Source organism: Triticum dicoccoides, chromosome 4B (genome assembly GCF_002162155.2).
Source record: "Triticum dicoccoides isolate Atlit2015 ecotype Zavitan chromosome 4B, WEW_v2.0, whole genome shotgun sequence".
NCBI lineage: Eukaryota > Viridiplantae > Streptophyta > Magnoliopsida > Poales > Poaceae > Triticum > Triticum dicoccoides.
The window spans coordinates 216,213,237-216,240,788 of NC_041387.1; the positions used below are offsets into that span (position 1 = coordinate 216,213,237).

Sequence of the window (27,552 nt, forward strand, 5' to 3'; positions counted from 1 at the left end):
GTCGACGCCCGCGCTGCTCCACCGTCGCCCCGCAGCTGCTGGAGCCGCCGTCCCGCCTCGCAGGAAGCCGCCGCCGTCGCCGCCTGTCTTTTTTCGGTTTAGGTATAAAAACAGTTTGTTTTTTATATATAAACCCTAGATCTGTTCTTTTCATTAGATCGATTCTGTTTTCATCGGTTTTTTGATTTAGCGGTCATTCGTCCATTCGTTCATTTTAACGAAGTTCAGCGGTTAAGTTCAGACAGCGAGCGTTCGTTCGTTAGTCGTTTCTTTTTATTTTATTTTCGCTAGGGACTTATCTGCGATTATTTTTATCGCGATTCAGCCCCTAATTTTCAAACTAGTATAACTTTTTACTCGTTTATCCAAATTAGTTGAAACCAACGCCAAAATTTTTGTCTTGAAGCCCTCTTTTCAGTTAATCAACATGAACATGATTTTGGTAATGTAAAATTTGACATCAGTCCAAATTAGTAAACGATCTTATTTCGTTCGTATTTTGAGTTTCTTGCTCCGCTTGAGTTGAATCTCTTTGCGAATCGTAGCGGATCACTTGTACTTTCTGTTAAGATCTAATTCACATGTTAATAATGCTGTTAGGTTTTGACTCTTGTTAGTTTAAGTCGTTGCTTGTTTCGTGTACGATTTGGATCTTTTCTCGAGTTTTCTTGTGTTTCGATTGAGTGATTGCTTATGTATACTATTGTTTGTCGACGCTAGATTGCCTTGAGTGCGAAGCTTGTTACTAAGAATCTCTAGAGTTTGCAAATCGTCAGCAAGGCAAGTTACACTTTGATCATACTCTTTTATACCCAGTTTTTTTACTATGCACTAGTTTTGCCCCACAAATATTTGCATTGGTAGGATTGGGAACATGTGGTTTTGGTTGTAGTATTGAGGTAGGAACCTAATACCTTTTGATCACCCCAGGAATATACGTTATGCTTATTATTGCTTAGCCATGCTCGTAGACAGGGATTGGATCGTGATTCACACATGGAAGTTTGAGAGTTATTTTAATTGGATAACATTAAGGTGGCAACTTTAATATAAATCTGGGTGGATTAGTTGAGGCACCTGGAGTACCCAGTGTTGTCTATTTTGGAAATCCCCGAGTACCCGTGTGATTATCCTATGGAATGCCACCCAGGCTCAAAGGGACCATAAGATTATTCATGCTAGAAACTTCCGTGTGCATCCACAAGCCATTATGGGCTCTGGCATAGTTGAGTAAGTTGCGTGAGCTCTTGAAGAGGTAGACTAGCAAATGTAGAGGGTTGTAGGTGGTACTGTCTACCCGGAGTAGAGAGTTAATGCTTCAGAAAGGATATGTCTCGATCATCCGATCATGGATGCGGTCGAGTCCTGTGCGGAAAAGTGCGCCAACCTCTGCATAGTGTATAAACTAATCATGGTTAGCCGTGTCCCCGGTTATGGACGTCTTGAGTATCTAGTACTTGAATCCATTGATGTGATCTCATCACATTACTCTAATTAATTTTGATGTTGGGTTAATGATGATACTTTTAATTGGTATTTCAGTTGGAGGAACCTTCTCAAATAATGGGCAACATGGGAGTAGTTAAATAAATTTATTCCTTTGTTGTAGGGAAAAACTAGCTTTATGCAAAACCATGAAACTTACAGCCTCCACCAGCCAAAGATTGCATGTAGATATAGTCTTTGGATTAGCATTGCTTTACAGTGTTACTATGCCAGCATATTCCATGTGCTGACCCGTTTCGGGTTGCAACGTCTTTTGTTGCAGACTACTCAGACAACGAATAAGGTGCGATAGGTCATTGTTTTGCACTGAGCTATGCCGTTGGAGTTGATGGACTCATTTACCTTCGAAGCCTTCCGCTGTTATCTAGTTTAGATGGGCTTCAGCCATGATTTATTTATGTAATCATACTCTTTATGAGGACTCGATGTAATAAGTGTGTGATTGAAACTCTGTTATAATTCCTCGACTACTGTGCGTGTCAGCATTACCGATCCAGGGATGACACTGATGCACATAGACTTGACCATTTGAGGTATGGTCGCTACATTGGAGTAGCAGAAGTCTTGTTTGAGTACAGATTACTACAGACTGTTCTGTTTTTGATAGATTCTGTTTTCAATGCATAGTTTGCTTGTTTCCTAGTTTCTGTGGCTTATATTGCTCAATATAAATTGTGGAAATGATATGCTACATTAGGCATTGTGTGGAAACAATTATGAATCTTGTCTTTGACAGTATCAAAAGTGAAATTGTTTGCTCTTTATCATACTAACCAATCTCACAAGGTTCCGTTAAGTTTTGTGTGATTGTAGTTTTCAAGTTTCGGGTGAGATGTCGATATGAGGAGAATAAGGAGTGACAAGACCCTAAGCTTGGGCATTCCTAAGGCACCCCCAAGGTAATATTCAAGGAAGATCCAAGCAACTAAGCTTGGGGATGCCCCAGAAGGCATCCCCTCTTTCGACTCCAACATTATCGGTAACCTCACTTGGAGCTATGTTTTCATTCATCACATGATATGAGTTTTACTTGGAGTGTCATTTTATTTTGTTAGGATTTGCTTGCTGTTATTTAGAATAATGTTTTGCATCTTTTATTTCTTTAAAAATTTCAAGTATAGCCTTTGCCATCCTTATTTTAAAAGTCTACTTGTTGCTGTTTGAAAACAGAAAGTTTACCGTTGTTGGCAAAATTCCCAAGAAAAGTCAGAATCTGATAAAATGTCGAAACTTTTTGCACAATAAGCTCTGATAAATTCTCCATAGTTTGGTAGACTTTCATACTCTTTGGAGTTTAAGAAGTATTGATACTCTTGCATTCTTTACAGACTGTACTGTTTTGGCAGATTGCAGTTACGTTTGCATATGTTTGCTTGTTTAATGATTCTATTTGAGGATATGAGTATTAAATATGCAGACGCATTTAGTATGCAATGTTGAATAATATTTTTTGTTATTTTCTACAATAGAGAATGATAAAGTTTTTTTGCATTGGTTTATACTAACTTATCTCATGAGTTCTTGTTGAGTTTTGTATGGATGAAGTTTTAGAGATTTAGGGAAACCGTGATATGTGAGGAATTAAGGAGACACAAAAGCTCAAGCTTGGTGTGACACCCCCAATTCAATCGTACACTAATCATACACACAAATGTGTACGATCAAGATCAGGGACTCACGGGAAGATATCACAAGACAACTCTAGACACAAATCAAAATAATACAAGCTTTATATTACAAGCCAGGGGCCTCGAGGGCTCGAATACATATCTGGATACACAAGAGTCAGCGAAACCAAAAATATCTGAGTACAGACATAAGTTAAACAAGGATGCCTTAAGAAGGCTAGCACCAAAGCAACACGATCGAAGAGGCAAGGCCTCCTGCCTGGGACCTCCTAACTACTCCTGGTCGTCGGCGGTCTTCAAGTAGTAGTATCCGTCAGCGGTGGCATCTAGCTCCAGGGATCCACCATCTGGTTGCATCAACCGGAAAGAAGAAAGAAGGGGGGAAAAGGGGTAGCAAAGCAACCGTGAGTACTCATCCAAAGTACTCGCAAGCATCAGATCTATACAAAGTATGCACTGGTATCAAATGGAAGGTTTGTATTTGTGGACTGAACTGCAGAAAGCAGGAATAGAGGGAAGGCCTAGCCTATCGAAGAATAGCACCTTCACGCAGCTTTGAGCATCTTACAGCATGTAGATGAGTAAAGAATAGCAGTTTAATTAACAAGCATGTTGTAACAACAACGCCCAGAGATCCTTCCTCGACTCCCTGCGAGAAAGCAATCTCGAAGCCACATATCCATCACATATCTCAAGTATCCATTTCTAGTTATATAAGATCAGGATATAAGTCTGAATGTCCATTACCGTGGACACGGTATTCGAATATATATCTTCCCTGCAGGGGTGCACCACGTTACCCAACACGCTCGATCATTCTGGACGGACACACCTTTCTGGGGTCAATGCCCGCCCTCGGAAGATCAACACGTCGCAGCCCTACCTAGGCTCAGTAGAGAGGTCCCCGCTGGTCTACATCCTAAGCACTCCGGGGTCTTGGGCCCATCGCTCGCAGCACTCCGGGTCATTGAGTGCAGGGTGGATACCAGCACCGCCTCGGATGTCCAGCATGATCCGACCGTGCCACAATGCTGAACTGGACGTCTGAGAAAGCTTCCGCTGATACTGCGACGTCGAGGCCCATATCTATTCTCGCGTGGTGGTTAGTGCGTAAAAGCTAGAGGCCAACTCAGAACAAATACCCAAACCTGTTAGTGCATTGGGGGCTCGCGGAAATGAGCAGACTCACGATAAGGTGACCCCGTCGCCCTGTCTCATGGACTTATGGCAAGGGCCCAGACTGCCCGGCCGTGCCACCTAGAAAACTCGCGGGTGCTCAACGGGCCCGCCCGACTTTCACATCAACTTGCGGGTACCCCTCAGGGCCGACCCGACTTCAACAATGGTCTCAAGTAAAGTTCGGGTAACCGTGTGTCCAAACATCAAGGGGAAAATCCGAGGAATCACCCCCGGTGGATTCCACTCAATGTAATCATCAAGGTGAACGTAAGAGGGACCACCCTCGAGGTTCACACTTGAGGTGTTGAACGACGGAGCCGTATCGGGAATGGTGAAAGAGGAAATCACCCTCGATGACCACGACCGAATAGCTACACCATAGAATTATCATCAGGAGTGCGTTATGAGGATCACCCTCGGCACTCGATAGTAGCTCTGCAGAGTCGATCAACAAAAGGGGCGTGATGTGATGTGAGGTGTCAGGCTCTGGTCGTCGATCACATTGATCGAGGCATCAATGATGAAGCAGGGGTAACAAGGACAAGGTGGGGGTCACTGATGGATCACTAACCAACCTATACTAAGCAGTTTAGGATAAGCAGGTAAGGTACAATGAGCAGGTTACAAAAGTAGGCTATGCATCAGAATAGGAGCAAACAATAACAATAGCAAAGTCTAATGCAAGCATGAGAGAACGGAATGGGCAATATCGGGATGATCAAAGGGGGGGCTTGCCTGGTTACTCAGACAAGAAGGAGGGTCGTCGTCGACGTAGTCGAACACAGTGGCATCCGCAGTGGTCTCGGGGTCTACCGAAGAGAAGAGGGGGAAGAAACAGTAAATACATGCAAACATATGCACAACATTATTATAAGCGGGGCTAGAGGTGTTCGAATGCGGTGCTAGGCGATACTGGCGAAGGGGAAAACATCCGGGAAAGTTTTCCCGGTCCGGGACGTCTGTCAGACAGATGAACCAAAGGGGGAAGTTTGCAGGTTTGCTATGCTAGGGACGTGTGGCGGACGAACGAACCGCGATTCGGATTCGTCTCGTCGTTCTGAGCAACTTTCATGTTTAAAACTTTTTCATCCGAGCTACGGATTATTTAATATGATTTTCTAAAGTTTTAACATTATTCTCAAATTGACTTAATTATTTAATTCCAATCTAAATAGTGCCGATTCTGTTTATACACAGCAACAGCTAGCCATTGAGTATGACAGGTGGGGGCCAGGGGCCTTGTTGACCAAATCAACATTTGATTAGTCAACAAGTGAATAGTGCAAGTGGGTCCGTGTGTCATTGATTAGGTAATTTTGCTTAATTAACAGCGGGGCCCATTTATTAGAGACTCAGTCCTTTTAGTTCAACTAGTTAAAGCTAATAAATAGAGTGACCAACTTGTCATTTGTTATTAGACTAATTGAGCACTAAAGTATTAGTACTAATTAAGCCTAGGCATAACTAAATAAGGGCCGGCCAGAGGCATAACCAGCCTCACGACCTGGCACCAACGCACCAAACATGAGCACTCGGCCATGGCTACAGCCACATCCGAGGCCAGTGCACGAGCAGCCAACAGCGGCAGTGGCTAACAAGGGCAGCGGCAGCACAAGCTAGCAAGCAGCAGCAGTACGGCGGCAGCGGCAGCGCGCATCGCAGGAGGCAGTAGCAGCACGCAGGCGCAACAACTAGTGGAGCAGCAGCAAGAACAGCAGACGCAAGCACAACGGCAAGGAGCAGCAGTTGGGCGCACTGGCGCGCGTACGTAGGCACGGCTGGGCATGCTAGGCGCGGCCAGGAGCAGCAGCAGTACACGGGCGCGCGCGGACGTGGAGCTCTAGCGGGCATGGCGGACGGAGCTCATGGGGCGGTCACTACGTCGACGGGAACTAGAGGGAAAGGCGGGGGATCAGCGCTGCTCACCACGGGAGGGCTGATGGCGAGCTGGCACGGGGCCGGGGACGACCCGATGCGACGACTTGGGGCGGCGGGATGCCGGAGGCCGAGGCGGAGGGAGCCGCCCGATCCGGCAAAGGGGAGCTCCCGGGCTCGAACCAAAGGGGGGAACCGACGCAGATGACGACAGCCGTCCTCCTGGACACCTCCAGGCGGCGTGGGGCGGCTGGTGGCCGGGGAATCGACGGGGAGATGGCGACGATGGCGCTCGGCCGTTTTGGGGAACATGGAGCGAGCGAGAGGAGGGAGAGAGCGGGCAAGTGGGCGAGTGGGTGCGATGGTAGGTGGGGGAGGGGAGACAGAGGCGCCGTAGGGACGCCCTTATCCCCTCACGCGTCGTTGCCGGAAACGGGGTCCGGCGGGAGCACGCGCCCGCTCGGTCGGCTTCCCCTGTAGCGAGGTGGAAGGCGACCGAGGGGGGAGCTGGGCCGGCTGTTACCGGGTGGGCCGAGGCCCACTGGGACATGGGGCTTCCCCTTTATTTTCGGTATTTTCTTTTCCCTTTTTTTATAAAGAAACTTTTTCTGTTTTCTTTATTTTAAAGGAGTTAAACATTTTATATATTTTTTTGGCTCCTCACCAATATTATTCAAAGATTAAATTCAACAACTTGAACATTTTAGTTTTCATGCTTGAAAAAATTTAAATCTTGACTTCAGACTTTGTTTTGAATTTGAATTGTAACATGGATCAAATGAGGATTAGCAATAGTAATGTGATGACACGGCACCATTAACTTGGGATTAGTGTAGCATAAATATCCGAGCGTTACAATTCTCCTCCAGTACAAGAAATCTTGTCCCGAGATTTAGGAGGTAGAAGGAAACAGCTCGGGGTATTCATCACGCAGGCGATCTTCGCCTTCCTAGGTGGCTTCGTCTTCAGAGTGATGTGATCATTGGACCTTGAGGAACTTGACCGCCTTCTGACGTGTGCGGCGTTCAGCTTGGTCGAGAATGTGGACCGGATGCTCTTTATAGGAGAGGTCATGTTGCAACTCGAGCACTTCATGATCCACTGCTCTGATTGGGTCCTTAAAGCAGCGGCGAAGTTGTGACACGTGGAACACATCACGAACCTGAGAAAGGTTCGACGGAATCTCCAACTGGTATGCCACTTTTCCACGCCTTTCGAGAATAGTGAAAGGACCAATATAGCGAGGAACTAGCTTGCCCTTGATCCCGAAGCGGTGTGCACCCTTCATTGGCGTGACCTGAAGATAAGCCTTTTCACCAGGTTGATAGACCATGTCTTTATGATGACGGTCATAATTACTCTTTTGACGTGACTGGGCAGTCTTGAGATTCTCGCGACTGACGCGGACTTGTTCTTAGGCGTGTTGGATAATATCTGGACCAAAGAGTGGACAGGCCCCAGTTTCTGACCAGTTCAGAGGTGTTCGACACTTCCGTCCATATAACACTTCGAAGGGGTCCATCTTCAGACTAGCTTGATAGCTATTGTTGTAGGAGAACTCGGCATACCGGAGAGATTCTCCCATCTCTTGCCGAAGGAAATAACACAAGCTCGAAGCATGTCTTTGAGAACTTGATTGACACGTTCAACTTGTCCCTGAGACTAGGGGTGAAAAGCGGTGTTGAATGACAGATGAGTTCCCGTAGCTTCTTGCAAACTTGCCCAGAATCTTGAAGTGAATAAGCTGCCACGGTCTGAGTTGATTATCAGCGGAATACCGTGAAGTGAAACAATTCTGGACATATAGAGAGTTGCCAATTGACTAGTAGTGATGGTTTCTTTGACGGCCAGGAAGTGTGCAACTTTAGAAAGCCGGTCAATGACGACAAGAATGGCATCATTACCTTTCTGCGATTTGGGAAATCCAATGACAAAGTCCATTTCAACATGGTCCCATTTCCATTCAGGAATAGAGATAGGTTGCAGAGTTCCAGTGGGCCTTTGGTGTTCTGCTTTGATACGACAGTAAACGTCACATTCAGCAACATAACGAGCAATGACTTGCTTCATATTTGACCACCAGAATCTCTGACGAATGTCTTGGTACATCTTGGTGCTACCGGGATGAATAAACAAAGGCATATCGTGAGCTTCTTTCATAACTTCCTTAGTCATATCTAGGTTTTTCTCCTTACACGGCACCACTAGGCGGCCTTTGAAGTACAAAGTGCCATCATCAGCAACATTGAAGAATGAGGGCTTTCCTTCTGTGAGGTAGCGTTTAATCTTCTCAACTTGAGAGTCATATCCCTGCATTCTCTTGATGGAGTCCAAGAGATCTGGTTGGACAGCCAGGGTATTGAGGGAACCCTGGGAGACAACACGGAGGTTCATCTTGCGAAACTCCTTAGGAGGGGGAGCGAGTGCACGAGGAGGAACAATACGGAGGTTCAACTTTCTGAATTCTTCAACAAGCGAGGGCTGAACTTTTCAAACCTCAAGGTGATTGCAATATGACTTGCGGCTCAAAGCATCAGCCATTACATTAGCCTTGCCTGGTGTATAAGAAATGCCCAAGTCAAATTCTGCTATGGTCTCCATCCATCTCTACTGACGGAGGTTCAGGTCTGGCTGGGTAAACAGATACTTCAGACTTTGGTGGTCGGTGAAGATCTCGCAACAATTACCGAGAAGGTAATGTCGCCACTGTTTCAGTGCATGTATGACAGTAGCAAGCTCGAGGTCGTGAACTGGGTAGTTCTCTTCGTGAGGGCGCAACTGACGAGAGGCATAGGCAATCACTCTGCGCTCTTGCATTAGGACACAACCTAATCCTTGTCGTGAAGCATCATAGTAAATGACGAAATCCTTCTTAGTATCTGGTGGAGCAAGCACTGGGGCAGAAGTCAGCTTGTCTTTGAGTGCTTGGAAACTTTCCTGACACTTTTCTGCCCAATCAAACTTGACGACATCAATAGCTGGCGAGTCCGAGAAAACTACTGACTTGCTTGACATTCTTCGGAGGAGTCCAATCGAGAATAGCCTGAACTCGCTCTGGCTTGACGGCAATACCATCCTTGGAGATGACATGCCCAAGGTAGGTCACTTCGGGAAGCCAGAATTCACACTTGGAATACTTAGCATATAGTTGATGCTCTTGAAGTTTTTCTAGAACAAGACGAAGATGTTCAGCATGTTCCTCTTTCTTCTTGGAGTACACAAGTATATCATCCAGATAAACCACGACGAACTTGTCGAGGTATTCCATGAATATATAGTTCATCAGACGAGAGAAGGTGGCTGGAGCATTTGTCAAGCCAAAGGACATGACGATGTACTCGTAAGAACCATAGCTAGTAACAAAAGCGGTCTTGGGAATATCCTCTTCACGAACCCGAATCTGGTGGTAAACAAACCTCAAATCAAGTTTAGAGAATACTTAAGAACCAGCAAGTTGATCATACATGTCATTGATTCTAGGAAGCGGATACTTGTTCTGGATTGTTGCCTGGTTGATAGGTCGGTAATCTTGGACCAAACGATTCGTACCATCCTTCTTCTTGACAAAGAGAGAAGGTGCTCCCCAAGCAGAGGAATTAGGACGAATGAACCCCTTGTGAAGAGATTTGTCCATTTCCTCCTTATGTTCAAGGAGTTCATGTTGCGGCATCTTGTAGGGCCGCTTGGCAATAGGAGTTGTGCCCGGCTTCAAGTCTATGATGAATTCAACAACTCTAGCAGGGGGTATTCCTGGAAGTTCTTCTGGAAAGACATCTTCGAAATCACGAACGACTGGAATGTTCTATATTCCCTCAAGAGGTGAAGCATTCAATGCATTCAAAACATATATCTGGTTCTCAGCATCCCTGAGCTGCTCGGGCTGAGTATTGGACTGTCTGGCCAGAAGGGTGAGTGAGGTGGACTGTCTTGGTAGCACACTCAATCAAAGCATTATGGGATGTTAACCAATCCATACCAAGAATGATGTCTATGTTGGAAGGTCCGAGTACAATGAGAGAAGCCGGAAAAAGTAGACCTCCAATCTCGATTTGGTTGCGAGGGCTTATCATTGTGGTTTGCCACTTGGACCCTGGGGATTGAACTGTTAGAGGAGCGGGTAATTCTTCCATGCCTAGCCCATGCAACTGAGCAAATTATTGGGACACAAAAGCATGTGATGCTCCTGATTCAAAAAGAACAGAAGCTGGCACTGAATTAATGCAGAGGGTACCCATCACGATTTTTGGGGACTCACGAGCTTCTTCAATCTTGACATGGGTGACTTGACCACAACTCATGGCAGGCGTCCTGGCACTACCTCTTCTGGAATGACGGTTTCGGCTGCTCTTCTTACAACCAACAGGAGGACAAGACGCATTCTGCGGCTGACCCTGGTGACAATCGAGGGTAAGGTATCCTGACTGTCCACCCTGAATTGTTAGTTGTCTCGGCGGCGGAGGCAGACGAGGTGCAACATAAGACGGCCTTGGTGTTGGAGCAGGTCGATGTTGAACATTGTGTGCGATCCAGACTCGACGTTTCTGAGCAGGCTGACTCGAGGATGAGTCAACATCTCGAGTATGCTTGAGCGACTCCTTGTACTCAGTCAGACCAGTTTCAGTTCGAAAAGCTTGGCTGACAAGCGTCGCAAAGTCTGCGCAATCATGAGCAACAAGTGCGAGCTTTATATCGAGACGCAGTCCTTCACGGAATTTCTCCTGCTTGCGAGCGTCAGTGCAGACGTCATCCACAGCATTGCGAGATAATTCAACGAATTTCCTCTGATATTCATCCACAGTCATTGTGCCTTGTGAGAGTTTGCGGAACTCCTTCTTCTTCTGGTCCATCAGACCTTGAGGAATGTGCCGTGCACGAAAGGCTAACTGAAATTCCTGCCAAGTGGTTACAGTCTCTGCAGGTAGCATACCCCTATGGCCTTACCACCATTGAGCAGCTAGACCCTTCAAGTGGAATGTCGCAAAGGTGACGTAACTGGCAGGGGCGACATTAGCTGACTCCATCTCAAACGGGATGTCACGAAGCCAATCATCAGCATCCATAGGATTGGTGGAGTTGCGAAAAATGGATGGATTGAGGCGCACGAATTCTTGCAGTGTTATTGGGACGGGCTGTTGATGAGCATTCTGGTTTGGAAACTGACGATTTAGCTCAAACTGCTGCATCATTGCGGCAACATAGGGTGGTGGTGGAGGATCGTCAGCCATCCTGCTAAAAACATCAGGAAGCAATTTAACAGAGGATGGAGCAGGTGTATGGAGTCATTCATGATGTAACTTGAACAATGAGCAAAAGGCGTAGTATGTACAAAGCAGTAGTCATTGAAGACATACCAATACATATACGAAGCCATTTACATGTTGCTCGTATGAGTTCGGACAAGAGAAACATCCTTGATATACTAGGCGGCACGCATGCACGCGATGGAAGGATACAACAACGGGACATAGCTAGCAAAGGCTACATCAACATCGAAGAAAACCACTGGAGTGAGGGATTTACAAGTGACGACACGGGGTGCCCTCGATAAGAAGATCCTGCGGCCAGTGAATATTGTGAAGCGGAACTTGGTCGTCAATTCAAGAAAGGCATAGTACAAACCTCCGGGTGGATGTGATCGCGAGATCCTAATGTTAGATTTTAGCAAAATCATTAAACCCGAATAGAAGAGAGATCAGAATCCCAGAGTATAGACAAGGAGTAAAAGATCCTAATACCACCCAATTGGCGATGTGGGCCTGTAAACCACACAGCCATGTTAGTAAATCAATTTTTCAAAGACTAGACTCAACTTCGGCCAAGGAGTTGGAAAGGGGGTTCCTACAGGCAGTCGGCTCTGATACCAACTTGTGACGCCCCCAATTCAATCGTACACTAATCATACACGCAAATGTGTACGATCAAGATCAAGGACTCACGGGAAGATATCACAACACAAATCAAAATAATATAAGCTTTATATTACAAGCCAGGGGCCTCGAGGGCTCGAATACATAGCTCGATACACAAGAGTCAGCGGAAGCAACAATATCTGAGTATAGACATAAGTTAAACAAGGATGCCTTAAGAAGGCTAGCCCCAAAGCAACACGATCGAAGAGGCAAGGCCTCCTGCCTGGGACCTCCTAACTACTCCTGGTCGTCGGCGGTCTTCAAGTAGCAGTATCCATCAGCAGTGGCATCTAGCTCCAGGGATCCACCATCTGGTTGCATCAACCGGAACGAAGAAATAAGGGGGGAAAGGGGTAGCAAAGCAACCGTGAGTACTCATCCAAAGTACTCACAAGCATCAGATCTATACTAAGTATGCACTGGTATCAAATGGAAGGTTTGTATCTGTGGACTGAACTGCAGAAAGCCAGAATAGAGGGAAGGCCTAGCCTATCGAAGACTAGCATCTTTACGCAGCTCCGAGCATCTTGCAGCATGTAGAAGAGTAAAGAATAGCAGTTTAATTAACAAGCATGTTGTAACAACAACGCCCATAGATCCTTCCTCGACTCCCTGCGAGAAAGCAATCTCGGAGCCACATATCCATCACATATCTCAAGTATCCATTTCTAATTATATAAGATCAGGATATAAGTCTGAACGTTCATTACCGTGGACACGGTATTCGAATATATATCTTCCCTACAGGGGTGCACCACGTTACCCAACACGCTCGATCACTCTGGTCGGACACACCTTTCTGGGGTCAATGCCCGCCCTCGGAAGATCAACACGTTGCAGCCCTAACTAGGCTCAGTAGAGAGGTCCCCGCCGGTCTACATCCTAAGCACTTCGGGGTCTTGGGCCCATCGCCCGCAGCACTCCGGGTCGTTGTGTGCAGGGTGGATACCAGCACCGCCTCGGATGGCCAGCACGATCCGACCGTGCCACAATGCTGAACTGGACATCTGACAAAGCTTTGGCTGATACTGCGATGTCGAGGCCCATATCTATTCTTGCGTGGTGGTTAGTGCGTAAAGGCTAGAGGCCAACTCAGAACAAATACTCAGAGGCCAACTCAGAACGAGCAGAGACTCAAGATAAGGTGACCCCGTCGCCCCGTCTCATGGACTTACGACAAGGGCCCAGACTGCCCGACCGTGCCACGTGAAAAACTCGCGGGTGCTCAAAGGGCCCGCCTGACTTTCACATCAACTCGCGGGTACCCCTCAGGGCCGACCCGACTTCAACAATGGTCTCAAGTAAAGTCCAGGTAACCGTGTGTCCAAACATCAAGGGGAGAACCTGAGGAATCACCCCCGATGAATTCCACTCAATGTAATCATCAAGGTGAACGTAAGAGGGACCACCCTCGAGGTTCACACTTGAGGTGTTGAACGACAGAGCCGTATCAGGAATGGTGAAAGAGGAAATCACCCTCGATGACCACGACCGAATAGCTAAACCACAGAATTATCATCAGGAGTGCGTTATGAGGGATCACCCTCGGCACTCGATAGTAGCTCTGCAAAGTCGATCAACAAAAGGGGCATGATGTGATGTGAGGTGTCAGGCTCTGGTCGTCGATCACGTTGATCGAGGCATCGATGATGAAGCAGAGGCAACAAGGACAAGATGGGGGTCACTAATGGATCACTAACCAACCTATACTAAGCAGTTTAGGATAAGCAGGTAAGGTACAATGAGCAGGTTACAAAAGCATGCTATGCATCAAAATAGAAGCAAACAATAATAATTGCAAAATCTAATGCAAGCATGAGATAACGGAATGGGCGATATCGGGATGATCAATGGGGGGGGGCCTTGCCTGGTTGCTCAGACAAGAAGGAGGGTCGTCGTCGACGTAGTCGAACACAGTGGCATCAGCAGCGGTCTCGGGGTCTACCGGGGAGAAGAGGAGGAAGAAACAGTAAATACATGCAAACATATGCACAACATGATTACAAGCAAGGCTAGAGGTGTTCGAACGCGGTGCTAGGCGATACTGGCGAAGGGGAAAACATCCAGGAAAGTTTTCCCGGTCCCGGACGTCTGTCAGACAGATGAACCAGAGGGGAAAGTTTGCAGGTTCACTATGCTAGGGACGTGTGGCGAATGAACAAACCGCGTATTCGGATTCGTCTCGTCGTTCTGAGCAATTTTCATGTTTAAAACTTTTTCATCCAAGCTACGGATTATTTAATATGATTTTTTAAAATTTTAACAATATTCTGAAACTAATTTAATTATTTAATTCCAATCTAAATAGTGTTGATTCTATTTATACACAGCAACAGCTAGCCACTGAGTATGACAGGTGGGGGCCAGGCACCTTGTTGACCAAATCAACATTTGACTAGTGAACAAGTGAATAGTGCAAGTGGGTCCGCATGTCATTGATTAGGTAATTTTGCTTAACTAACATCGGGGCCCATTTATCCAAGACTCGGTCCTTTTAGTTCAACTAGTTAAAGCTAATAAACAGAGGGGACCACTTGTCATTTGTCATTAGATGTCATTAGACTAATTGAGCACTAAAGTGTTAGTACTAACTAAGCCTAGGCATCTCTACTCCTAATGTCTCTACTGGTAGTCTCCGTTCCGGGTTTATTTTCATCCCACCTACCATGATTTTTTTTGCACCTACTCTCACCTAACGCTGAGCCGCGTAGAACAAAAAAAACCTCCTGCCGAGTCCCCCACGCGCCTATCCTCCCGTCGCACCCAAGACAAATGAACGAAAAAAATCTATGAAAATAAACCAGCAAAAACAAACCGACGAAAATAAACCAGCAAAAAAAAATCCTAAACCAATCGCCCGCAGGTACGAGCAAGGTCTCCTGCCCTCGAGCGAGAAACAGTCGCACGCACGACTCTCTGCCCTCGTTCGCCCGCCGCCGCCCTTCGTCCCTTCACCACCACCGCTCCATCCCTTCGCCGCCGGCCTCCACTGATCCGGCGCTGGTCCAGTTGAGGACCCGCCGCCGAACACTTCCAGGATCCGGCGCCGATCCCTTTCAGGATCCGAACACGTCCAGGATCCTATTATTCCTTTGACCAGCCGCCGCCGAAGGCGTCCAGGATCCGGCCCCATAGACACTCACGTAATACAGGTATTATTTGAATTTTACAGCCATCACATTTCATACAGCCATCGCATGAACTGAAAATAATGAAAGAGTGGATGACAGAGTGGGAGTGGGTTATTGACTTGATCAGATCTCTTCCTATGTCATAACATCTTTAGACAACTTGATCAGATCTCTTCCTATGTCATCACTTTTTGCCCAGATAACACATTTTTTGCAGTTTGTTCTCCTGATCTGCAAATATTGATGTAGGATAGTTTTTTATCAAATCTGCTCAAAAACTGCAATATTTAAGACTATTATAGTCCAATGACAAATGACAGAAACAAACGAGCAAATAAAGAAGTGCACAAGTATTGTTAAGTGGCAATGAAAATGACACCTTCATGTGATCTTGGGCTTGCCTCCTTGTGGTCAAAGAAAAAAAAAGATCAAACTTATTATGTATCCAGTCAAGGTCCGTAAAGGCACCACAACTAATCAAATTTTAAGTTAACAGGCAGGTTCACAGGTCACTGGGATTTTTTATTTTGTGTGAATTGGCATGTCAAGCAGGAGTGACATGACATACTAATAAACATGTCAAGTGATGCATCACGGATTATCCCCCAATGGAACATATGCTGAAGCATGAGTTCCGGAGTTAAAAGCAGATGTTTCATCAAGCGGCACTACAAATCAGGCATGATTATCAGTCCAAATGCATACTTATGTAAGAAAAAATGTAGAGTTATCAAACATGTAACATTTACTAGCCATCATTCGAGTTTGCCTGCACTGGAGGAAAAGTTGTATGTATATAGTACCAGCATAAAAGATGGATACAGGTTTCCTTGCTGCCAGCTTATTGTCCCAAGGGTCTGCTGTTGTGGCATTAACAACGCCATTAGATGCAAAGCGTGGTACATGCAGCAACAAGATAACTTTAATTTTTTGTTACCTCCATTACTGGCCCAAAAGGAGTGGATTGGACAACTCTGCACTGGTTGTGGTCATGCCCTGATAGCATAAGAATCTGCAGACCAGTCAAGATATTTTCAGATGTGACTCAACAATCTCCAGAAATTGCAAAAGAAGCTTACCGGCTTCAGCAACCCTAGCAAAATATCGGAAGTCTGTTTGCTTAGATAATTCTAATGCCTGCATAAAGGAACTAATGTTAATTGTATATGCCTTTGCCCTATGTTAACATATGGAGAAACTTCGGTTAGGCAGCGATTTGGACTGGTTTAACCAAAAGTAGTTTTCAAGATAACACATAGGGAAACACTTAACCAGGAAAATTTGAAAGAACTTTGGGTGCACATCTAATCACATAGCGACTCTTTTACCATGAAAAATATTGACAAGGAGTTCCCAAAACAAACTAATACTTGAGAGGGTTCAGTGACATATACCAGACAGGGTGTTCAATGATCCTAAGTTTACCAGTCAAATTATCACAATGTTTACATGCTATGTTAGTTAAAAGCAGGAAACATCAATACTTGAGGAAGGACATACTTGATTCCTTGGTCCATAGCAGCACTATATATCCTCTGGAAATGGAAGAGAATAGAACCAATCAGAATTGCTTGCAGAAATCCAAGCACAAACGTGTTGCAACTTGCAGAATAAATTAGTGGATAGACTGGGGCACTGATGCTACATATGAAACAGAAATATCTTCACTATATATGAACAAAAAATCATAGGAAGGTATATAAATTCCTTTTTACTTTTAGTTAGCAGGGAAAAATACTTTTGAGAGAACATACATGATTTATAGCAGGTGAAAAATGATGTGGGCCGCACGGAGTATTGTCAGGTCGGTACAGGGGAATGTGCGTTAGTAGAATTTTTGTATTTGATTCATTGCCTTAAAGAAGATATAAAAGTAGTCAATTGTCTGATAGTAACTATAACACTACGCATAATCGTTTATTCAATGCCATACCAGCTGATAGTGTTTTGATGAACTCCCAAGAAGAGGATCTTTCTTTGCTCTGTGTGGCTCCTCCTGAACAGATACTAACAGTTCTTTAGCTATCCAAAGCAGAAGCATGATAGGGAGCTACAAAACAATATACTCTTATTCATGTCAGGGAACTGCCATTTCGTAGGTGCGTATGGGGAATTCAAAAAGCAAGGCAGGTGAACATCAACCAGAAGAGGACGTAACAACGGGTATGATGCACTCTATCAGAAATTCCTATACATGCGTTGATTGCATTTCTGCAAGTGACAAGCTTTATGCATAATGTATTGCAGGCCTTACGAGCAGGAGAAATGTTGAAGAATACAATGCAAGCATCATACCCGTAGCTGAAAATGTTGACGATAGTTACACGACGGTTCCAGGTATAAGACTGTGTGAAGATTGTTGAATGTTGCCTGCATAGTTTGTCGCCTATGTATCATTGGTCTTGTATTCATCCTGATTACAACTCTACAGATGGATCAAGATTGCTTCGAGTTGGAGACCATCATGATGCTTCGTTGTTGGCTCCGAGTAATCTAACACTGCATTATGGCACATATGTAGCACAAGATTCATATGGTACTGACTCATCCGCATTTCATATGACATGATTTGTAGTTATGGGGGTACACCTGTATGTACAACATACCGCATTTTTGTTGATTGGTAATTGTAGGTTGTGAACCTTTAAACGATGAGATGTGGTCGTCTTATCATAATAAGACGGATGGTACGACGAAGCTACAAGATGATACTGAAGGTATTCGCAGGCATGCTTATCCACCATCCAAACCGACGTATTCGGTAGCTTTCACATGTGATCCCAGGTACATTTTTGGTACTTTTGCAATGTCCTTCATTATATTTGCCACTTCGGTAAGCGTACAATTTCAGGTTCTGTTTAACATCTCTTTGTTTTTGTCATTTATGCCGGGTTATTCTAGGAGCTGTCTCAAATGACCCCAATCAAACCATGGGTAAACTGGTGGGACAATGTAGCGATATCGGGTCAGGACAGAAGCTGGGGCAGATAAACAAACCCACAGTAGATGATCATCAGAGGAAAATTGATCTGCGTCCCCTTAGTATATCAAGTAAGATTACTGACCACGCATGTTGAATCAGATAACCCAGCTAGCTCGGGCTATACATCAATCTCGCATAATGATGCAACATATCCTCATACAGCTACGGTCACATCTGGTGTCATTCGTGCGAAAGACATACAAGGTAATCTGATTGTACCTTTTCCATGATCGTTTGATGTCAAGTTATGTTTTTTCCTTTGGTTTTGAGAGAATGACATGAAAGACACTAGTAAATGACTTGAATGACACCAAAGAAAATACGCAAAGAACATAAGAAGATCGCAAAAGAGACCATAGAAACGCCCTAAGGAGAGCTGCTTATCGGCGGAAAAAAGATCGGAATCTGCAAGATGAAAATCTGCGGGCCCTTAATTTATCAGGTAAGCTTTAAATGTTTTAACCATTATAGTCAGTACCTTCAATTCATGTCTTAACCATTAAGTTTTCAACATGTTTTGTAAACTCTGTTTAACCAGACAACCCAACTAGCTCCAACTATACATCATTCTTGCATAATGATTCAACATTTCCTGCTACAACTACGGTCACATCTGGTCTCATTAATGACCATGATCTACAAGGTAATCAAATTGTGCGTACTCCATCATCAATTGATGTCAGATTATGTTTTATTCTCTACATTTTTTTGAATGTCCTGAATGACACCAGATGTTGACTTGAATGACACCCAAGAAACAAAGCAAAACGACGAACAACACAAGAGAGATCATAGAAACGCCCTGAGGAGAGCTGCTTATCGGAGAAAAAAGGATCGGCTTAAAGAAGATGAAAATCTTCGTCCACTTTCGACATCAATTCAACATATTACCTTTAGTTTCACCTTGACGTACATAGATTTTTTTCTCATAGCAAATTATTCTTTTAGCGACCATCATGCTCGAAGCATAGAGTTTAATGCTTCATCCTAATGCACATGGTTTGTATTTATGTAGCAAAAGAAAGTTATAATATTCTTTAGTCACTACCTCCATACATATTAAAATCAAGATTGTTCTAACTATGTTTTCAAAACGTTGTTTAACCAGCCAACCCTAATAGCTCCAGCTATACATAATTCTTGCATGATGATGCAACATTTCCCCCGTCAACATTAGACGCGTCTGGTGTCACCCATGACAATGACCTAGCTAGGTGGCAACATGATGATGAACGGAATCGTAATTTAAGAAATGAGCAAAGGGAGCAGAGAAACTCACGTAGCCGAGCATGTTATCAGAAGAAAAAGGATTAACTAACGGTTGATGTCAGAGAAAAACTGAATGCAAAGCTACGAGAGAAGCACATGCAACGCCGCAAAAGCATGTGGGTGATTGAGAAGGGGGAGTCAAGTGCTCAGAGGAAGGCCAATTATGCTAGAAGGAAAAACACCCCGTGCAATGAATCCTCGCCATCCCACGCCAGACCTAGCAAAGTCAACCTCTGAATGTCCCGCATCCACCTGCCGCGCGTCACCCGACTCTCGGGCCACCGAAGATGATTCATCGGATGGCGACCCTCCGACGATCATGCCGAATTACACTGTCAATGCCGATGGTATGAAAATGCTATTGTCATGTTCTTATGCTCATTCTCAACAACCCTCTTCTGACATGATGTTGTCTATTGTCACATTCGCCACGATGACAATGTAGACGACATCGATGGATTCCTAAGCTGCATCACAGGCGATGAGCCGACACCACCCGACTTGATGGATGAGGAGTATTACATGTTTCGCGACCAAGGTATGGTCAACTCTGAACTATGACGTCGTGGAGCTTTATTGTAATTATAATTATTAGTAATTATTGTTTTGAACATCATGTTTCAACAAATGCCCGTAGGATCTGATTATGACAGCATGGAGGATGACGAGGAAGCGAGAATGTCTAGCGCTAAACCTATCGAGATTGATCCATTTGACTTTGTCTACACAAACATCCCAGACAGCACTCACATCCTGAAGCACGCCGCAAACTGCGACCACTGCAAGGCCAGAAAGTTTGAGTCTGAGACTGACGGGTTCTGCTGTCGCAATGGCCAAATCGAGCTCAAGAAACTGGAACCAATCCCAGAGCTGATGAAGCTATGGTCCAGCATGGATGCAGATTCTAGACATTTTCGGGAGAACATACGGTTCTTCAACGGGCATTTCGCCTTCACAACCCTTGGTGTCAGCCTTGATGAAAACTACACAAACATGAAGTCTGGGGTGTACACATTCCGGGCACACGACACCATCTACCACAATGTGCATTCGTTCGGGCCTAGGTCCCGCCCAGAACATCTGCAGTTGTACTTCTACGATGATGACCCAATCCTAACTCATCGTAAGGCTGCCACCAAGCAATTAGACCAGGATGTCGTTAAGAAGTTAGTGGACATACTCAAAGAAAACCCATACTACCGGCAATTTAGGAGTTTGGGTGCACACAAGGACAACCTCAATGATTATAGGATAGACCTAAAGACCGATCAGAGGCTTGACCAAAGAAGATATAATAGACCGGTGTCATCTGAGGTCGCTGCAATTTGAGTTGAGGGCAATGACCTAGAAAAGGGGTTCGAAGGAACTCCTGGGATTGGGTTGCTGCCTTCCACTGCCCTCTTTGCTCATAGAAGATATGTGGCATGTTACAATGAAAAAGTTAGACTGATCATTCAAAATACAAAGTTGGATTTATGTTGACTACTGAATACTTTCAGAATGATTTATGTTGACAAGCATCACAGACTAACCCACGATAGTAGCCAGCAACTACTCTTTCAGAGTCCTATTTTCAGGTGACAGGTGGCCTTAATGTTTATTTGAATTAAACATGTGGCCAAATGGCCTTAATGTTCATTTAATCATGTTTACTCATATTTACTCACCTACTGCAAAACATCTTATCATGTTTATACTCAATCTATATTGTAACTGGACGATTTATACTCCCTGTTCAGTTATAAATCAAATACAGTACTCTGTGTTCCCGAGTAGCCTCATTGCAGCTCAATGGGATTACACTGAAAATATCACAAATATATTAACTTTGATCTCTGTTACTAATTAGGAAGAAGGTCATTTCTACTGATACTACAATGACAATGTCACTACACTAGAAAACAACTGAACCTTTAATCTCAGTGCAGTAGTGAAACACTGAACCTTTAGGCATGTTTGCATGCTTTCAGTACTGTAACAATTAAGGCCCAATCGTTTGACATATATTTTCTGGTTTGGTGCTGAAAATTGGTAGTGTATTGTGAAATAACAGTACTCATAGATTACTCCGTTGTTATTTATCTAGAGATGGTAGTAGGGATGAATTACAGCAGAATTGAGCATATGGTGATATGGGTACACACAGAAATCAAGCTGATTGCTTTTTAAACATATAGATTATACTCCTTTCTATACTTTTTAAAATTACTCCTTGCTATGCATTCAGGCTCATAATTCAGAGGGTCTAGAATTTAGTTGCAGATCAATCAGATAGATCTATAGTTGCCACTGCAAGGGATTACAACATCCTGAACTCAAATTCTTGATTGGGTTAACTTTTATTCACTCCTGTAGGAAGGCCAAATAAGTTAAACAAAGAGCTGTTTCCAACCACATTTCTGACACTCCCATGTGAAGTCTGCTCTGAACCTTTTTTAATTGTTGGTATATATAGCATATGTAGTAGTTCTAGGAGTAATAATTAAATTATGTTGTTCACTGGTCCTTTAACCATATGCATGATTCTATAAAATTCAGTCACTCCTATCATTTAAAAATAAAGGAGTAGCATTAGGACATTCAAGAATCAGGAAAGCAAACAACTTCACTTTCTACTTTTTCAAGAGTGGTGTTTTTCCATCAAGAGTGTAACCACTACGTTCCATGGAATGAGACTGTCCCATGGAATGAAGGCCTATTCAGGAAGAATGTCCAGTATATTAAAATAACACGTATCTCAGCTTTCCTATTGAGTATTAATAGGATACTGGATTACTGATCCATTTAGCACAAAGCTTGATATAATTTGCATAAGAAAAATAAATTTAAGACATGTTGCTAAGGAGCAAAGGTAACTAGATACGTGAGATACTTGGGGCTGAGTCAACGCACCTCCTGTTTAAGAAGATCAAGAAGGTTGTCTGTTGAAACAAGACTCTGAAATTCGACTTGACAGCTCCTTGACAGCACATAGTGGCTGTAGTCTCAGCCAGCGAATCTTCATCACTTGAAGACGAGCAACTACCGCACAACCCCTTGGGATATTACAGTTTGTGAACTACTCTCTGAAACTTGTAATCTGGATGTCACAGTACATAGGAATAATCTGTCAGATTAAACAAGATTACTATTACCAGTATATTAACCCATGATAGCAGCTAACTGAACTCCAACACGCAAACTAATTATCCACAGATAGCACCTAACTGGACTCCATCATCAGCACACACAAAAAAAACATGGATGAAAATTGAAATGGCCATGGGGTGGTGTTGCTTAACCGAGGAGATGGTCATGTTGAGTGACGCAGCCGAGCAACTATCTGTGGAGTTCTCGATCTAGGGGAAGGGCTGAGAAGGTGAGGGTTGGTGGCACGGTATTTCAGAGGAGGAGATGGGTGAATAGGTTACCTTGAGGAGGGGAGCGAGCTCGGTACATGGCGTCGGTTGGAGCAGAGGGAGGTCCATCCATGGCGTGGCGACAGGGGTGCTAAGCGATGAAGAGGCAGAGGACCCCCACTACTCTCCTGGCGCACGAGGTCGTGCGTCGAGGTGGAAGGAGACGGCACGCCGGTTGTGTGTGCATGGCTGCCGCCTGGTCGCTCGATCTACGTGGTGACCGCCGTCGCATGAGTGGAGTGGAGGGGATGAAAGGGAACACTGATGTGAGAGGAGGCCGCCGGTTGTGCCGCCGTGCGGGCGAGAGTGGAGGGAGTGGAGTGGGTGAGGGAAAGGAGAGTGGAGAGGGATCTAGGGATTGTGTGCGTCACTGGAAAGGGGGAGTGGAGAGAGTGAGGGGAAGGACTTCGTGGGTGCTGGTTGCCCATGAGAGGAACAACAGAATGCGAGTGGGCTTGGGCTTCTTGGGGCCTTGGATAAGCAACCTTTGTGTAAGAAAAAAAAAGTCTCAACAAAAATGTTGTACAAAAAACATATATATTAAAGTAAATTAGGATATATACTTGGTTTATCTTGGATTTCTTGCAATGTTTTCTCCTTCGTCGGAAACTTTTCCTTACCCTATATAAAAAATTTAAAAATTCTGAAAATAATATAAATAGACTAAAATGATTTAACAAATTTCAGATGACATATTATTATATATGAACATTATAGTTGGTTGTTTGCTCCGAAAGAAATGCAACATCTTTTTTTTAATAATATGAAAATCGTTTTTATTTTTTTAAAAATAAAACAGTTGTGTTAGTTTCACTTTTAATTTTATTATATGTTCATATGATGCAGTAAAAAATATTGTTTATATTTCATCAGAGAGAAAATCTGATGGGTTCCGACATATACACTGATGTAACGATGACAGACCGGACTGAAACACCACGAGAAGATGGATATAGCTAATCCTTCTTTGTCTGTGTCATATACATGATGATACAAAATGTTCATTTTTACATATTGCTATTTTTCAGAATATAGGAGATATAGATATGGATTTTGGAGATACACAAAAAGAATGGATCGACAAGGGTTCCGAAGCGGCAACACTGAAAAGGGTCGGAAAATCATCGAGTTGTTCACAACATAATGATGTGGAGGTGGTGATATCTCATAAAAAACCAAAAAGGATGCCCATTTAAATGTTACTATCGCACAAGGTATTCTTTTCAATATTATTATCGATCTTTTCTTCTTCATATTGCCTTTTGTATTGAACCAAATTGTCTCGTTTTTTATATTAATTTGGCTCATTTCTTTATTATGCAGACAGACTATGTTTGTACCCCTAGGGATATTACATTCATCGAATCAATCATGTCTGCCCCCAAGAAAACCAAGTTCGTGGACATTGAAGATGCCTCGTTATCAAACGATGATTTGCAATGTCTTATGAAGGATGATATGTTCTTACACGATGGTGTAAGACCAATTGCATAAACTTTATGATTATTAATATAACAATATATAATATCGTAAAACATAGATATAATTCGTATGTAGAATTGCAGGTGATAAATGCTTACATATATTGCATGCTGGCTCACGACCATTTACGTGACACGGCGGGTGGAAAGGTACATCTTATTAGCACATTCGTTTCTGTCCGGATAAAAGAAGACGGAGAAAGAGACATAGACCCATCAAAATATTGTCGCATCATACAATATGTTAATACTTATCTACAACAAGATATGGTTAGTCTCGCCTCATTATCCATGGATATCATGATGTATTTTTTTAATTAATCCATGTGTATACTTTGTTATAATTTATATCTAATTACGACTACAACTTATATGATATTTACACCAGCTATTCATTTCGATTAGCATTGAGCGGAGCCATGCATTGGTATCTCGCAGACGCCAATGCCCAAAAACGTGAGATTCAAGTATTGGCCTCACTTGGTTCTCGGATCAATCGGAGTGACCTTACTACTACGGTAACTACTATTCTTTTCTGGTACTCTTGACATATGTTTGTTTGCTTTAACCCCTACTATTTTCCATATATAAAATAGTTATTAGGACTTGAGAAGCGTTTGAAACATGGAGAACAGAGTCCGGAGTTTAATAGAGATCATAAGTGGCTTGATCTCAATATTAAAAAGTGGAATTTCGTAGAACAGTTCCATGAGGCAATACAAACGGATGGGTAACTTGTCACAAATTGAAAATTATTGTGTTTGGTACTCATGAACATAAAAATATCATATAATAGAAAATATTGACAGTAAAATGTCGTACTATATCTATTGGTTGATGCAAGAATGTGGGTATAATGAACACTATTATTTGTTGAAATGGTCTATTTATTTGATTCATATGTGTGATATTCTAAAGCATTATTTTATTATACTATAATGCATCTTGTGGACTGTTTATGCTAAATTTTATGGAATATTGGACAGCAGATTTATTAACAGATAAGTTCACCCAGGTATTTCCTTTTATACATTATTTTATCTCAAAAAAATTATATTGATTTTTATATATATTGCAGGAGGATATCAAGCACTTTCACCCAGTTGTTATTTTGCTCGATTCAGAACTGAATAAGCTAAAAGGATGCCCAATATACTATCAACCAGACAATGAAGAAAATTTATCTAATTCTGATCTCGAGCTCCTAGAGAATTCACCTGATGGAGTCAAAGACAGGCGTCCTAGCCCAATCCCCAACATGCCCACGGATCAATGTGAATTGCTTGTCGGTCTCTGCAACTATATCATGTCGATCGATGATGCCAAGTGTTTAGAGTAAAGTATCATTTATCAATATGTAAGGTGCCACTATACATTGTTGTTATTCTTACCATCCAATTCTCATAAAGGAATGGGTCCGAAGCTCGACACCTCGTCCAATGGGCTTAAGTCTCAAAAGACTTCCGAGTATACTTTACATGGAGCAGTCTATGGACAATGATTGTTTCAACATTGCTGTGCGTATACTGGCATGTGACGAGGGAGTATTGTTCACGGACCCTCCAATACACTACATGGATCTACAATTTTATGTAAGTTATCATAATTCTTCATTCAATATCATTAGTATCAACATGTTTCTAAATAGTTTTTTACTCAGTCGATCTTGCGGGATTCAACACGAGATCAAAAGTTCTGCGATAAGGAAACTATTCAGAAGTTGGCAATATTGTTTGATACTTGGCCTGGGATAGACAACAATATCTTATCATGCAACATGGTAAGTAAGGTCTTTTTTCCACTGTTTGTCATGGTTTATTGTTGTCTGTAATAGCTACCGCTTATAGATTTATCGTCCATATGAATCCATCGGTCGATACATCTTGTACGTCATCGACAAAGAGGCATGTCGTGTATCTATTCTGGACCCTATTCGTACAACACAATCGTCGGAGATGAAAATTTTGAGGCACTTCATGAATTAAAAAGTTTTGCAAGGGAATTCAAAAAAGCACTCGAAATAAAGCAACCAGGATATCATTCTGATATATCAAAATGGCAACGTTTATCTCCTAATGGTATTCTAATGAGCGTAGATGGGTAATAAATTCATAATACAAACTTTTATTATTATCACCATATTTAATACAATAACAATTTAGTAAATTGCAGGGATTTGTCTGGCTTTTCGTCTTCCATTTTATGCTCTGGTGGAACAGTAAAGACCTTGTGCAGCCGGTTTGTGCGGTGAGTATTGTGTGTTACACTTATTTTTAAACCTTCCACATGAAGTATTCGTGCTAACTACATATATTGCTTTTGCAGGATGGGGATGAGTTGAGGAAGCGATTTTTATTATACTTGCTCAAACATCGTATGAATGAAGCTAAAGTGCAAGAATTTCTTAAGCGCGTCAATCAGATCTCAATATTCTATAATAGATTTTTAGCTGCATCATTACTTTATATGTATACATTGTCAATTTGATATCTTGTTATGAGTTTACATTACAAGTGAAGTGAACTTCAATTATTATGCAATTGTGATTGTATTATATTGTCTCTATCTACGATATTTAGCATGCATTATCTTTATATGACTTCAACAAAGTATTCTAGAAGCCCGTGGCAACGCACGGGCATACTGCTAGTAACTAAATAAGGGTCGGCCATAGGCATAACCAGCCTCATGACTTGGCACCAACGCACCAAACATGGGCACTCGGCCATGGCTACAGCCACATCCAAAGCCAGTGCACGAGCAGCCAACAACGGCAGTGGTTAACAAGGGCAGCGGAAGCACAAGCTAGCAAGCAGCAGCAGTACGGCGGCAACGGCAGCGCGCAGCACAGGAGGCACTAGCAGCACGCAGGAGCAACAACTAGTGGAGCAGCAGGAAGAACAACAGACGCGAGCACAACGGCAAGGAGCAGCAGTTGGGCGCACTGGCGCGTGTACGTAGGCACGGCTGGGCATGCTAGGCGCAGCCAGGAGCAGCAGCAGTACACAGGTGCGCGCGGACGTGGAGCTCTAGCGGCCATGGAGGACGGAGCTCATGGGGCGGTCACTACATCGTCGGGAACTAGAGGGAAAGGCGGGGGATCAGCGCTGCTCACTGCGGGAGGGCTGATGCCGAGCTTGTACGGGGCCGGGGACGACCCGATGCGACGACTTGGGGCGGCGGGATGGCAGAG

General features: G+C 43.6%; 1 protein-coding gene and 1 long non-coding RNA gene across 7 annotated transcripts; one reads left to right on the forward strand and one right to left on the reverse strand.

The window, feature by feature from the left end:
- Positions 1-14,870: 14,870 nt before the first annotated feature.
- Positions 14,871-23,261, reverse strand: LOC119295817. 4 transcript variants are annotated; one of them, XR_005144335.1, is made up of 10 exons: positions 22,891-23,261; positions 22,373-22,559; positions 17,524-17,727; positions 17,162-17,224; positions 16,983-17,083; positions 16,729-16,763; positions 16,308-16,365; positions 16,166-16,240; positions 16,032-16,088; positions 14,871-15,459 (listed from the first exon to the last, which is right to left on the reverse strand). It is a non-coding gene; the product is annotated as an uncharacterized LOC119295817 (long non-coding RNA). The 4 variants fall into 4 exon arrangements; XR_005144332.1 differs by lacking the exon at positions 16,983-17,083 and having other exon boundaries at positions 17,524-17,598; XR_005144331.1 differs by lacking the exon at positions 16,983-17,083.
- On the forward strand, positions 15,128-22,334 carry LOC119295816. Of its 3 annotated transcripts, none has more exons than XM_037574269.1 (11): positions 15,128-15,249; positions 17,328-17,391; positions 17,476-17,565; positions 17,660-17,764; positions 17,862-18,012; positions 18,130-18,279; positions 18,374-18,653; positions 18,750-18,854; positions 18,943-19,827; positions 19,926-20,018; positions 20,118-22,334. In XM_037574269.1, the coding sequence occupies exons 9-11, from the start codon at positions 19,644-19,646 to the stop codon at positions 20,807-20,809; spliced, it is 969 nt and encodes a 322-aa protein (XP_037430166.1). In that variant the 5' UTR covers positions 15,128-15,249; positions 17,328-17,391; positions 17,476-17,565; positions 17,660-17,764; positions 17,862-18,012; positions 18,130-18,279; positions 18,374-18,653; positions 18,750-18,854; positions 18,943-19,643; the 3' UTR covers positions 20,810-22,334. The 3 variants fall into 3 exon arrangements, with proteins under 3 accessions (XP_037430166.1, XP_037430167.1, XP_037430168.1); XM_037574270.1 differs by having other exon boundaries at positions 18,374-18,415; positions 18,528-18,653; positions 18,750-19,827; XM_037574271.1 differs by having other exon boundaries at positions 18,374-18,415; positions 18,528-19,827.
- Positions 23,262-27,552: the final 4,291 nt, after the last annotated feature.